Below are 15269 nucleotides of genomic sequence, written 5' to 3'. Positions count from 1 at the left end.
CTGTCTATCTCTATCTCTATCTCTATCTCTATATATCTATCTATCTCTCTCTATATCTCTCTATCTCTATCTCTATCTCTATCTCTATATATCTATCTATCTCTCTATCTCTCTCTCTATATCTCTATCTCTCTATCTCTCTCTATCTCTATCTTTCTCTTCTCTTTCTCTCTCTCTAATCTGATGTACTGGATATTTATATCTTAGAAACATGGAAGGAAAATACAAATATTCTGCAATTTCCTCATGCCTGTATGCACACACACACACACACAGCCCAGGGGCTTCCCACTGTGCCCTTGGTGGAAGCTGTAATTACACCTGGATGGATGGATGGATGGATGAAAGGGGAGAGGAGAGAGAGACCAAAGATAAAAAAGACTGAGAACTACTAGATATAGGATTAAGAGAGGGGGGGGGGGGGGGGGGTGGGGGGGGAGACAGAGACAGAGAGAGAGGATGAAAGGGAATGAGGGAGAGGAGAAGATCTAATCAATCTTTTCTCCTCTCCTCTCCTCTCCCCTCCCCTCCCCTCTCCTCTCCTCTCCTCTCCTCTCCTCTCCTCTCCTCTCCTCTCCTCTCCTCTCCCCTCCCCTCCCCTCCCCTCTCCTCTCCTCTCCTCTCCTCTCCTCTCCTCTCCTCTCCCCTCCTCTCCTCTCCTCTCCTCTCCTCCACCCTCCCCCCTCCACCCTCTCCTCTCTGACCTAAAATCACTGTTCTGGCTGATTCACTTCCTCTGTAAACATTTAATGTCATGAAAGGTGCTATATAAATAAATAACGCTTACTAAATGCTTACTAAAAAGCAGTGGTTCACCCATTTGAAAAGACATGCCAGGGACCCTCATAAGAGAAGATTATAGCAGTGATTCTCAACCCGTTTAATTTCAAGGACCCCCCCAGTTTGTACATGCATTAGTCTACAGACCCCCATTTAACTCTTTGAGCGTTTCAAGGATTTCTATATAGTAGGTAGACTTCTCTATGGCATAATCCCGTTTTTGAATGATTTATTGAAAATTCTCTGTTGTGAATGTGTGACAACGAAAGACCTTCAGAGAAAGCTTGACTTGTCTGCTTCCAGGAAAAAAATGAACTGAGTTGATAAAATGTTTAGTTTTTGTGTTGGAAGCCATTTAAAAGAGCCTGCATTTACACTGGGTAGTGTTTCTAGGACAACAAAAAAAGTTATGCCCGGTTGAAGTTTTATTTTCTAAATAACTTTTTTTCTGCTGGGCGTACATAGCCATGCAATATCTCATTTTAAAGGGTGAGTTGTCTAGTTCAATTAAAATAAAATAAAAAGTTTCTCACATGTACCACTGTAGATATTTTGCCATCTACAAATAACATGGTCAGTCATGATCAATCTGACCTATCCAGCTAAAAGTCCCCATATCTCTGAATTGGAACATCATATAAACTCAATTCTTTTTTGGGGTAAAATTAGACATTCTAACGCACATTTTGATATATACCATGTTTACATAGTCTTACCAGTACCTTGTCTATTCATGCATGTATCTCAAAAACCTATTATGAAGAAACACAGTTTTGATAAAAAACACATCCAAGGACATTGTTTTGATATGACTTGGTGCCCATGAAATGTATCGTAGCAGGCATGCTAAGTACAATTATTTTATATTGTAGCGTGCCATATAGGCGATCTGATCTGAAGAGTAATGTTCGCTCCTTTTATTTACGGTCTACAAATACGGAGAACAAACATGCATCGTTTACTGAAGCAACGCGTGGTTATGTGCGACGCGTTGTGAGCTTGTAGATTTCTTTTGTCCATGATTTCTGATCACTATAGAAGGGCATTTTCTACAATAAGATTACCTCAAAACATTCCGGGTTGATCGTCTTCTTTCAATGGTTTCCCGGTATAGCTCATCGGACGACGATGAGGAGACAATGAGTGGTAGTGGCCGGTCCCCGCTCCGGTTCTAAGCCCAGCCACCGGTCCCAGCGAGCGTATGGATCAATACTACTACCACAAAACTCGCTCAAATAAATATTACTGCTTTCAACTTTTTCTGATAGAAAATCGCTCGGGCGAGACGTCAAACGGGCTGAACACTGAAAACTATGAAAACTCCCTCCGCCCCCACTGTTTACTGGGGTGTGGGATCAGCTTCCAATGGCAAAGCGTACACGTGTGTCACGTGACACGGGTTTTCTGGGAAATGTAGTTGATATTTATGCTCAACACTCTATACAGAGATGCGGACCGAATTAATCAATTGGTATTAATAAAAAAAGAGAACTACGGAAAATCACGTACAAGTCAGACAGAACTAATGCATAACTCCACGTGTTTTCCAGTAGTAATCTGTCTAAGGGATGGCATTTCTATCTCTGGGACCCCCAATTTATATTGTAAAATTAATGTCAATGTAACTCTGAGAGTGTACAAATGGAACCAAATGGACCCGTTAGGGTCCATTTGTACACTCTCAGAGTTACAGACCCATATAAGGGTCCATTTGGTTCCAAACTATCATTTAGCTGGGAGGACCCCCTGGAACTCCATCAAGGACCTTAATTGGGAACCACCGGCTTGGGCTTTAAGCAACTATTCAACTAGTAAATCCACTAGTCGACTAGTAAATCCACTAGTCCACTAGTCGACTAGTAAATCCACTAGTCCACTAGTCGACTAGTAAATCCACTAGTCGACTAGTAAATCCACTAGTCGACTAGTAAATCCACTAGTCCACTAGTCGACTAGTAAATCCACTAGTCGACTAGTAAATCCACTAGTCGACTAGTAAATCCACTAGTCGACTAGTAAATCCACTAGTCGACTAGTAAATCCACTAGTCGACTAGTAAATCCACTAGTCGACTAGTAAACTAGTCAACTAGTAAAACCACTAGAAGTGAAAGATCAAACGGAACACAACCACCCTAAAGAATAATCATTGTGTATATTCCTGCACTATACCTGCATCCAGTGATCTTGGTACAATATAGAAATTGATCTATTGAAGATTCTGACTTTCAAATGTACATCATTTTTGTTTTGATTGTATTGCTGTATTGTTGTATTGTGCTTTCTGCTTTGGCAATGTAAACGTATGTTTTGATTGTATTGTTGTACTGTTGTATTGTGCTTTCTGCTTTGGCAATGTAAACGTATGTTTTCTCATGCCAATAAAGCCCTTTGAAATGAATTGAATTGAAAACCCTGCCACTGGCCTAAAGTGTAAATGGTTGTGGTTCTTGCAGGGCAGTAAAGTGTGGTAAAGTGTAAATGTTGTGGTTTCTTGCAGGGCAGTAAAGTGTGGTGAAGTGTGGTAAAGTGTAAATGTTGTGGTTTCTTGCAGGGCAGTAAAGTGTGGTGAAGTGTGGTAAAGTGTAAATGGTGTGGTTTCTTACAGGGCAGTAAAGTGTGGTAAAGTGTAAATGGTGTGGTTTCTTACAGGGCAGTAAAGTGTGGTAAAGTGTGGTAAAGTGTAAATGTTGTGGTTTCTTGCAGGGTAGTAAAGTGTGGTAAAGTGTAAATGTTGTGGTTTCTTGCAGGGCAGTAAAGTGTGGTAAAGTGTGGTAAAGTGTAAATTTTGTGGTTTCTTGCAGGGCAGTAAAGTGTGGTAAAGTGTGGTAAAGTGTAAATGGTGTGGTTTCTTACAGGGCAGTAAAGTGTGGTAAAGTGTGGTAAAGTGTGGTAAAGTGTAAATGTTGTGGTTTCTTGCAGGGCAGTAAAGTGTGGTAAAGTGTAAATGTTGTGGTTTCTTGCAGTGCAGTAAAGTGTGGTAAAGTGTAAATGTTGTGGTTTCTTGCAGGGCAGTAAAGTGTGGTAAAGTGTGGTAAAGTGTAAATGTTGTGGTTTCTTGCAGGGCAGTAAAGTGTGGTAAAGTGTGGTAAAGTGTAAATGTTGTGGTTTCTTGCAGGGCAGTAAAGTGTGGTAAAGTGTGGTAAAGTGTAAATGGTGTGGTTTCTTACAGGGCAGTAAAGTGTGGTAAAGTGTAAATGGTGTGGTTTCTTACAGGGCAGTAAAGTGTGTTAAAGTGTGGTAAAGTGTAAATGGTGTGGTTTCTTACAGGGCAGTAAAGTGTGGTAAAGTGTAAATGTTGTGGTTTCTTGCAGGGCAGTAAAGTGTGGTAAAGTGTAAATGGTGTGGTTTCTTGCAGGGCAGTAAAGTGTGGTAAAGTGTGGTAAAGTGTAAATGTTGTGGTTTCTTGCAGGGCAGTAAAGTGTGGTAAAGTGTGGTTTCTTGCAGGGCAGTAAAGTGTGGTAAAGTGTGGTAAAGTGTAAATGGTGTGGTTTCTTGCAGGGCAGCCCAGAAGCTCAGTCTGTCTAAGAGGAGGCGGTCTCAGCCGCCCGCCCCGGGGGAAGGGGAGGAGCCCCCCGCAGGCCCCTCCTCCCAGGGGGCGGGGCCTCTGCTCTACACCGGGGGCTTCAGCGGGGCACTGCAGCTCAGCCCCCCCGCCGTGCCCCCATGTCTGATCCGGGCGGGGGCAAAGGTCAAGGACACACCCGGCACGGGGAAGGTAAGAACGTGGTGACCAGGGGTGGGTGTGTGTGTGTGTGTGTGTGTGTGTGTGTGTGTGTGTGTGTGTGTGTGTGTGTGTGTGTGTGTGTGTGTGTGTGTGTGTGTGTGTGTGTGTGTGTGTGTGTGTGTGTGTGTGTGTGTGTGTGTGTGTGTACACACGCATGCAGACACATATTTGTATGTGTGTCTGTGCAAGCCTAGGTGTGTCTGTGCGCGTGCACGCTGTGAGCGCTGACAACACGGAACAGAGAGAGTCGTGACTGCGTTTCTAATCAAGACTTTTCTTAGTGAGGAGGAATGATAAGACATGATAAGACATGCTGAGTGTTCTCAGGCTTCAGGGGGAATGATAAGACATGCTGAGTGTTCTCAGGCTTCAGGGGGAATGATAAGACATGCTGAGTGTTCTCAGGCTTCAGGAGGAATGATAAGACATGCTGAGTGTCCTCAGGCTTCAGGGGGAATGATAAGACATAAGACTGAGTGTTCTCAGGCTTCAGGGGGAATGATAAGACATGCTGAGTGTTCTCAGGCTTCAGGGGGAATGATAAGACATGCTGAGTGTTCTCAGGCTTCAGGGGGAATGATAAGACATGCTGAGTGTTCTCAGGCTTCAGGGGGAATGATAAGACATGCTGAGTGTTCTCAGGCTTCAGGGGGAATGATAAGACATGCTGAGTGTTCTCAGGCTTCAGGGGGAATGATAAGACATGCTGAGTGTTCTCAGGCTTCAGGGGGAATGATAAGACATGCTGAGTGTTCTCAGGCTTCAGGGGGAATGATAAGACATGCTGAGTGTTCTCAGGCTTCAGGGGGAATGATAAGACATAAGACTGAGTGTTCTCAGGCTTCAGGGGGAATGATAAGACATAAGACTGAGTGTTCTCAGGCTTCAGGGGGAATGATAAGACATAAGACTGAGTGTTCTCAGGCTTCAGGGGGAATGATAAGACATAAGACTGAGTGTTCTCAGGCTTCAGGGGGAATGATAAGACATGCTGAGTGTTCTCAGGCTTCAGGGGGAATGATAAGACATGCTGAGTGTTCTCAGGCTTCAGGAGGAATGATAAGACATGCTGAGTGTTCTCAGGCTTCAGGGGGAATGATAAGACATAAGACTGAGTGTTCTCAGGCTTCAGGGGGAATGATAAGACATGCTGAGTGTTATCAGGCTTCAGGGGGAATGATAAGACATAAGACTGAGTGTTCTCAGGCTTCAGGAGGAATGATAAGACATGCTGAGTGTCCTCAGGCTTCAGGGGGAATGATAAGACATGCTGAGTGTTCTCAGGCTTCAGGGGGAATGATAAGACATGCTGAGTGTTCTCAGGCTTCAGGGGGAATGATAAGACATAAGACTGAGTGTTCTCAGGCTTCAGGAGGAATGATAAGACATGCTGAGTGTTCTCAGGCTTCAGGGGGAATGATAAGACATAAGACTGAGTGTTCTCAGGCTTCAGGGGGAATGATAAGACATAAGACTGAGTGTTCTCAGGCTTCAGGGGGAATGATAAGACATAAGACTGAGTGTTCTCAGGCTTCAGGGGGAATGATAAGACATGCTGAGTGTTCTCAGGCTTCAGGGGGAATGATAAGACATAAGACTGAGTGTTCTCAGGCTTCAGGAGGAATGATAAGACATGCTGAGTGTTCTCAGGCTTCAGGAGGAATGATAAGACATAAGACTGAGTGTTCTCAGGCTTCAGGAGGAATGATAAGACATAAGACTGAGTGTTCTCAGGCTTCAGGGGGAATGATAAGACATAAGACTGAGTGTTCTCAGGCTTCAGGAGGAATGATAAGACATAAGACTGAGTGTTCTCAGGCTTCAGGAGGAATGATAAGACATGCTGAGTGTTCTCAGGCTTCAGGGGGAATGATAAGACATGCTGAGTGTTCTCAGGCTTCAGGGGGAATGATAAGACATGCTGAGTGTTCTCAGGCTTCAGGGGGAATGATAAGACATAAGACTGAGTGTTCTCAGGCTTCAGGGGGAATGATAAGACATAAGACTGAGTGTTCTCAGGCTTCAGGAGGAATGATAAGACATGCTGAGTGTTCTCAGGCTTCAGGGGGAATGATAAGACATGCTGAGTGTTCTCAGGCTTCAGGGGGAATGATAAGACATAAGACTGAGTGTTCTCAGGCTTCAGGAGGAATGATAAGACATGCTGAGTGTTCTCAGGCTTCAGGGGGAATGATAAGACATGCTGAGTGTTCTCAGGCTTCAGGGGGAATGATAAGACATGCTGAGTGTTCTCAGGCTTCAGGGGGAATGATAAGACATAAGACTGAGTGTTCTCAGGCTTCAGGGGGAATGATAAGACATGCTGAGTGTTCTCAGGCTTCAGGAGGAATGATAAGACATGCTGAGTGTTCTCAGGCTTCAGGAGGAATGATAAGACATGCTGAGTGTTCTCAGGCTTCAGGGGGAATGATAAGACATGCTGAGTGTTCTCAGGCTTCAGGGGGAATGATAAGACATAAGACTGAGTGTTCTCAGGCTTCAGGGGGAATGATAAGACATAAGACTGAGTGTTCTCAGGCTTCAGGGGGAATGATAAGACATGCTGAGTGTTCTCAGGCTTCAGGAGGAATGATAAGACATGCTGAGTGTTCTCAGGCTTCAGGGGGAATGATAAGACATGCTGAGTGTTCTCAGGCTTCAGGGGGAATGATAAGACATAAGACTTAGTGTTCTCAGGCTTCAGGGGGAATGATAAGACATAAGACTGAGTGTTCTCAGGCTTCAGGGGGAATGATAAGACATAAGACTGAGTGTTCTCAGGCTTCAGGAGGAATGATAAGACATGCTGAGTGTTCTCAGGCTTCAGGGGGAATGATAAGACATAAGACTGAGTGTTCTCAGGCTTCAAGGGGAATGATAAGACATAAGACTGAGTGTTCTCAGGCTTCAGGAGGAATGATAAGACATGCTGAGTGTTCTCAGGCTTCAGGGGGAATGATAAGACATGCTGAGTGTTCTCAGGCTTCAGGGGGAATGATAAGACATGCTGAGTGTTCTCAGGCTTCAGGAGGAATGATAAGACATGCTGAGTGTTCTCAGGCTTCAGGGGGAATGATAAGACATAAGACTGAGTGTTCTCAGGCTTCAGGGGGAATGATAAGACATGCTGAGTGTTCTCAGGCTTCAGGGGGAATGATAAGACATAAGACTGAGTGTTCTCAGGCTTCAGGGGGAATGATAAGACATGCTGAGTGTTCTCAGGCTTCAGGAGGAATGATAAGACATAAGACTGAGTGTTCTCAGGCTTCAGGGGGAATGATAAGACATAAGACTGAGTGTTCTCAGGCTTCAGGAGGAATGATAAGACATGCTGAGTGTTCTCAGGCTTCAGGAGGAATGATAAGACATGCTGAGTGTTCTCAGGCTTCAGGGGGAATGATAAGACATAGAATAGAATAGAACTTTATTGTCACATCACATGAATTACAAGTAAGACAGTGGGTGAAAAGCATTGTAGTGCAGCTTGAAACAACAGCAGTTGAAAGTGCAAAAAAGTGCAAAAAAAACCTTAAGAACGTTTGATTACAAACGACACTCATATTTAATAAATAAATAAAGATAAAAACGATAGTCCTACACTACTGCTTATTTAGCAGTCTCACTACCGTGGGGAAAAAACTATTTAGTGTCCTATTGGTGGTACTTGGGATGCTAAGAAACCGTTTACCAGGGCGGGGGTTTCTGCAGGCCTTGAAGAGTTTATGGCTGGGGTGGTAAGTGTCTTTGATGATCCGATTTGCTTTGGCTGTGCATCTTTTTTCATAGAGTTCTTGTAGGGATGGAAGTTCACATCCTATGATGCGCTGGGCCGCTTTCACCACCCTCTGCAAGGCCCCCCTGTCGAGTGCGGTGCAACTGCCGTACCAAGCAGTGCAGCAGTACAACAGCACGCTCTCGACCGTGCTGTTGTAGAAGCACCTGAGGATTCTGGGGCTGACACTGAACTTTTTCAGCTGCCGGAGGCAGTGGAGGCGTTGTTGGGCCTTCTTTGTCACGTGTGTGGTGTGTGTTGACCATTTAAGGTCTTGAGTGATGTGTACCCCAAGGAACTTGAATTCACTGACCCTCTCCACCGCCACTCCATCAATGTAGATAGGGGCGTGCTCTCTCCTTGGTACCCTGTAGTCCACAATCAACTCCTTGGTCTTTTTAGCATTGAGGGTGAGATTGTCCTCCTGACATCGTAGAGCCAGTAGTCTGATCTCCTCTCTGTATGCAGTATCGTCATCATTAACAATCATGCCCATGACTGTCGTGTCGTCCGCATACTTGACCATGATGTTGGAGCTGAGCTTGGTCTCGCAGTCGTGGGTATAGAGGGAATATAGGAGGGGGCTCAGCACACAGCCTTGGGGGGCTCCAGTGCTAAGGGTCAGGGGGTCAGATGTTATGTCACCCATTCTCACAACTTGGCAGCGGTTTGTCAGGAAGTTCAGTATCCAGGTGCACAGTGCCGGATGCACACCCAGGACTTTGAGCTTTGCATCGAGCCTGGCAGGAACTATGGTGTTAAAGGCTGAACTGTAGTCCACAAACAACATCCTTACACACCTGCTGCCCTTGTTCTTCACATCCAGATGTTGGAGGGCGGAGTGGAGAGCCAGTGCAATTGCGTCGTCGGTCGATCTGTTCTTCCGGTATGCAAATTGCCAGGGGTCCAGAGTAGGGGGCAGCATCGCACAGATGTAGTCTCTCACTAACCTTTCAAAGCATTTACATGCAATGGAGGTTAGAGCGACAGGTCTCCAGTCATTCAAGCCTGCCACCTTGGACTGCTTTGGGACCGGGACAATGGTGGACATCTTGAAGCTGGCAGGGACCACTCCTTGGAAAAGGGAGAGGTTAAAGATGTCTGTGTAAACATCTGCTAGCTGGTCCGCACAGGCCTTGAGGACACGGCCTGGTATATTGTCCGGGCCTGAAGCCTTGTGGATATTCAGCCCTTTAAAGGCTCTCCGTACATCATGGACAGAGATGGACAGCGGGCAGGTGTCCCGGGATGGGGACGGTGCAGGTTGTGCGGTGTTTGTGGCCTGCTCAAACCGGGTGAAAAAGATGTTCAGCTCATTCGGGAGAGAGGCCGGTGGGTTCCCTATATGCCTGGTCCCTCCCCTGTAGTTTGTAATGTTCTGTAGGCCTTGCCACGTACTCCTCACATCACCGCTGTTAAATTGGTCCTCTAGTTTGGCCGCATACTCCTTCTTGGCCTTTCGGATGGTCCTCTGGAGGTCGGCCCGTGTGGTTCCGATGTCCCCAGCCCGAAAGGCTGCGTTGCGGGCCTGAAGTGCCTGATGGACCTCGCCGTTCAGCCAGGGGTGCTGGTTAGGGTACACCCTGACGAGCTTCCTCTGGACAGTGTCATCTATGCAGTCTATGATGTGACTGTTGACTGCATCTGTATACACACTGACATTGTCCCCAGAAGCCCGCCTGTGCACCCCCCAGTCAGTGTGATGGAACCGGCCCTGGAGTGCGACGAGGGACTGCTCTGTCCAGACTCTGACTTCCCGTGCTGTGACAGGTGTTTGCTTCAGCCTGTGCCTGTAGGCGGGCAGCAGCTGGATAGACATGTGGTCTGACTTTCCAAACAGACTCTCCAAAGGTGGTCGGAGCAGGGCCTTATAGCCCTTCTGGACGGTGCTGTAACAGTGGTCCAGAGTGTTTTCTCCTCTTGTGGCCACTGTGATGTGCTGGTGGTAATGTGGGAGAACTTTTTTCAAGTTGGCCTTGTTGAAGTCTCCTGCCACTACAATGGCCGCATTTGGATGTGCAGACTCCTGAGACCTTATAAAACCTGATAGTTCTTTTAGGGCTATATCAGTCTTAGCTGCAGGATGAATATAAACAGCACATAAAATTACAGCACTGAACTCCCTGGGGAGCCAGAAGGGACGGCATTTAACAAAGAGACATTCCAGGTCCACAGAGCAGTGTGACGTCACTGTGTGTGTGTCTTCACACCAGGCGTCGTTGGTGTAGATACAGACTCCTCCCCCGCTCTGTTTACCTTTCGGGTCAGCTGTGATGCGGTCAGTGCGGTGGACAGAGAAGCCCTGTAGAGCGACATAGCTGTCAGTGTGTTTATTTCCCAGCCACGTTTCAGTGAAGATGAGGGCACTAGTATTCCTCGTTTCCTCCTGGAACTTAATGCGTCCGCGGAGCTCGGAGAGCTTATTGTCCAGTGACTGGGCATTGGCCAGGAGGATCGTCGGTAGGGCAACACGACTTCCGCGCCGTCTCGTTCGTACGAGGACTCCGGCTCGTCTTCCCCGCCGTACCCTTCTCTTTCTTCGGCTCCAACCGATTCCCTCGGTCGGGGCGAAAAACGGCGTTTCTCCCACAACGCTACTCAGCGGCGGGTTGTACGGGTTTTCCGCAAATATCTCCGGTAAACTATGTGCGATCACGCTTCTAATGTTAATCAGTGATTCTCTACCGTATACTCGTGAGGATCGCGCGTTATAAATAAAAATTATAACCCCGAAAAGCACTAAGATTGGCTTCAAACTGCTGGTGTGAGAGAGCTTGCACCCACGGCTGCCTTCCTTCGGCGCCATGTCAGTCTGGGTGAGTGTTCTCAGGCTTCAGGGGGAATGATAAGACATGCTGAGTGTTCTCAGGCTTCAGGAGGAATGATAAGACATGCTGAGTGTTCTCAGGCTTCAGGAGGAATGATAAGACATGCTGAGTGTTCTCAGGCTTCAGGGGGAATGATAAGACATAAGACTGAGTGTTCTCAGGCTTCAGGGGGAATGATAAGACATGCTGAGTGTTCTCAGGCTTCAGGGGGAATGATAAGACATGCTGAGTGTTCTCAGGCTTCAGGGGGAATGATAAGACATGCTGAGTGTTCTCAGGCTTCAGGGGGAATGATAAGACATGCTGAGTGTTCTCAGGCTTCAGGGGGAATGATAAGACATGCTGAGTGTTCTCAGGCTTCAGGGGGAATGATAAGACATGCTGAGTGTTCTCAGGCTTCAGGGGGAATGATAAGACATAAGACTGAGTGTTCTCAGGCTTCAGGGGGAATGATAAGACATAAGACTGAGTGTTCTCAGGCTTCAGGAGGAATGATAAGACATGCTGAGTGTTCTCAGGCTTCAGGGGGAATGATAAGACATAAGACTGAGTGTTCTCAGGCTTCAGGGGGAATGATAAGACATGCTGAGTGTTCTCAGGCTTTAGGGTATCAATAACGATGGCTGCTAAAAACGGTAAATAAAACACTATTCATTCTGGATTAAATGACATTAAACAAACCCGAGAGATCTCGTGTTGGCAAAGGCGGTTGCGAGCACGAATCCCAAGACTTTCGCGTGTGTATAAATATAAATATGTATAAATAAAATTAAAAAATAACTGATTGAGTAGTTTGATCCTCCCTTCAACCAGCTGTCCAGGTCTGCAGGCACTGTCCATGGTGCTGACACCTCACTGCTATCAGATGGCATAAACTTTAGGCGCTGTCCGGTGCTGAAACCTTCCCTCAATAAGCTTATGAGGGGCTAGTCGCTGTCCAGTGCTGAAACCTTCCCTCAATAAGCAGGCCAAGGGCAGGGAGCTGTCTGTGGTGCTGAAATCTCTCATCAGACCTCTGCTCGCCCGTGTGTGTGTGTGTGTGTGTGTGTGTGTGTGTGTGTGTGTGTGTGTGTGTGTGCGTGTGCGTGTGCGTGTGCGTGTGCGTGTGCGTGTGCGTGCGTGTGCGTGTGCGTGTGCGTGCGTGCGTGCGTGCGTGCGCGCGCGCGTGCGTGCGTGCACATGTCTTGCTGCTGTGTGTGTGTCATGTTCAGAGGTAGTGACACGCTCTGCCAGGCACCAAGGTCACAGGTCATTTAAAAAGTGCTGACCGGTCACGTTGCTACTGGCTTTGAACCTCGGCCGACACACAAACTGTCCAAACTGTCCACTCTGCACATATTTGATGGACATATAAAAATAAATATATGGTCTCTGTCTAAAAAAATGTTTTCAGGATTCAAACAATATTTTCTGAAAAAGTGGCAGATCTTACAATGTCGAAACGTGCCACAAATCGACCTTGTGGGTCTGCTACTGCTGTGTGAATGCAAAATCAGGCATTACGACACCATCAAGGCCTGCCAAAATATATATTTTTTGTCGACTAAATCAACTGTAGATTTGATCGACTAAAATTGTATGACATTTAGTCAACTAAAACTAGACTAAAGCTAAAACATTTCATATGACTAAAATATGACTAAAACTTAACAGAATAGAGCACCGAAGTCTGACGTCACTTTCAGTAGAGGGCGTCAATACACAGGTTCATGTATTTTTTTATTTGCATTGTAATCTCCATAGGGGGATTTTAGGTCGCTTCATATAAGAACTGTGTTTGAAAAATAAACCGACCACCCCGGCCTTTCTGTCAGGGGAGTGGCTGTGCGTCGTTAATGATGTCCATTCATATTTTATACAGCCAGTTTCTGGAGAAAATGGAATTAATGTGTTCTTATATGAGGCGATCTAAAATTCCCCTATGGAGATTACAATGCAAATAAAAAGTACACGAACCTGGGTACTGACGCCCTCTACTGACAGTGACGTCAGGACTTCGGTGCTCTATGTCATTCAGAACACTAGGACTAAAACAAAATTATGACTAAATGTTCTGTCAAAATCAACACTGGTCTGTGCGTACGTGCGTGCGTGCGTGCGTGTGTGCTCAGGTGAAGGTGATGCTCCGGGTGTGTGCGGTGCAGAGCGACACATCAGAGTCCTTCCTGAAGGTGGTGTGTGTGTGTGTGTGTGTGTGTGTGTGTGTGTGTGTGTGTGTGTGTGTGTGTGTGTGTGTGTGTGTGTGTGTGTGTGTGTGTGTGTGTGTGTGTGTGTGTGTGTGTGTGTGTGTGTGTGTGTGTGTGTGTGTGTGTGTGTGTGTGCGCGCGCGTGCTCAGGTGAAGGTGATGCTCCGGGTGTGTGCGGTGCAGAGCGACACTTCAGAGTCCTTCCTGAAGGTGGACGCGCGCAGGAAGCAGCTGACGCTGTGCGAGGTCACTTCCTCCAGGAAGCAGCTGACGCTGTGTGAGGTCACTTCCTCCTCCTCCTCCTCCACCGGCGGCAGCGGCGCTCAGAGACGGCCGCCCGCCTCGGCGCCGAAGATCTTCACCTTCGACGCCATCTTTACCCAGGATGCATCGCAGGTGAGAGGAGGGGTGGAGGGAGGGCTGTGGGGGGTTCAACCCTTTTTGACCTGAGATCAGATTCTAAAAATGTCTTCTACATCCTTACAGTTTTCTGAAAAGGCTATGTTTCTATGTCAGTCGTTCTTCGAGTTTTATTCCCAAGCTTTTAACCCAGAGTGAGATATATATATATATATATTCTTTTTTTACTTTTTGTTTTGTTTTTCTCCACCCTATTGTATATTTGTATCTCTATAATGTGTTTGACGATTTTGTGCACTTTTATTTGTGTCATAACCCGGCCCGTTGGGCCATGACAAATGGAGGAGGACGCAGTAACAGTGTTCAAATAACAATACTTTATTCACAAAAAGGTAACTAATACTATAAAAGGTCAAATAATGCTTACAGAATGTATGAGATGTGGAAGTCAGTGAGATCAGTGGTGTCAGTGTGGATGTGTGGATAGTATGGTGAATGGGTGTTGTAGTGTGCAAATCAAACAGGTAAGGGAAAGAAACAGAAGGGTGCTGTCATCTGGAGAGGGGAACGATAATGGCTGGCAAGCCCTCTTTTATAGGAGGTTCCAGGAGCACTGGACAGGTGCTCCTAATACACCTAATGAGTCTGTAAGTGGGCCGACGCCCACATGATCTGTGAGAGAAACACACACACAGGGCAGTACCATATACACAGCATAGGCCCTGTAGGCCAGGCCAAGGGGCCGTGACACCCTCCCCCTTCAAAATGAGGGACCATAAGGGACCGAGTTGGTCTAAACCTTAACTTAACAACAAATTTAATCAAATAAATCAAGAAGAACATATAATGAAAATTTTAAAGTGAATTTAAATCCAACTTGCCGCCAAACTACTTTCGTTCCAACCAATCCTGTCCACAACCAGCACACCCGCTTCCCCCCCTCAGCAACCAAGATTTACCATGGATTCCTGGAGCATCTAAGAGGAGAGGAGCAGGAGGCAGGAGCAGACAGAAAAAGGAGGAGCAGAAGATGGGACAAGAGAAACACAAGTTATATTTTTGCCTCCAGTTTAAGGCACTCTGGAAAGGGCATCTGCCACAACATTTTCTACCCCCTTAATGTATCTGATTTCCAGCCAATAAGACTGCAACATTAGGGACCAGCGAATTAATCTCTGATTGGGACATTGCAATGAATTTAGAAAAGTTAGTGGGTTATGGTCAGTGTAGACCACCACAGGCGCAGCCCCAGACACTACATAGACATCAAAATGTTTCAATGCCCATATTAAAGCCAGAGCCTCCTTTTCTATAGTGGAATAATTCAACTGGTAGGAGTTAAACTTTCTTGAGAAAAAGCTCACGGGTTTGTCGAATCCCAAGTCGTCTGTCTGTAATAAAACCCCACCAGTACCCACGTGACTAGCATCCACCTGTAGAGTGAATGGACGGTCAAAACGAGGTGCTGCAAGGACAGGAGCAGAACATAACAGACCCTTGATAGATTCAAATGCTTTTTTACATTCGTCAGACCAAATGTATTCAACACTAGACTTTAACAGATTAGTGAGGGGAGCCACAACAGTAGAGAAATTACGACAGAAACATCTGTAATAC

General features: G+C 46.3%; 1 protein-coding gene across 1 annotated transcript in view; it reads left to right on the top strand.

Annotated features, from left to right (window-relative positions):
- Nucleotides 1-15269, top strand: part of LOC306940546 (kinesin-like protein KIF26A) — a gene marked incomplete at both ends in the record, with an annotated part of 128181 nt that overhangs the window by 47491 nt on the left and 65421 nt on the right. Inside the window, 2 exons of the mRNA XM_079525643.1 lie at nucleotides 4281-4497; nucleotides 13443-13688. Coding sequence (XP_079381769.1) covers nucleotides 4281-4497; nucleotides 13443-13688 — 463 coding nt within the window. The remainder of the gene's footprint in view (nucleotides 1-4280; nucleotides 4498-13442; nucleotides 13689-15269) is intronic.

The sequence above is a fragment of the Electrona antarctica genome (genome assembly GCF_951216825.1).
Source record: "Electrona antarctica genome assembly, chromosome: 17".
NCBI classification, from domain to species: domain Eukaryota; kingdom Metazoa; phylum Chordata; class Actinopteri; order Myctophiformes; family Myctophidae; genus Electrona; species Electrona antarctica.
Note: the sequence above shows the minus strand (reverse complement) of the source record. Positions and strands in the feature narration are given on the sequence as shown.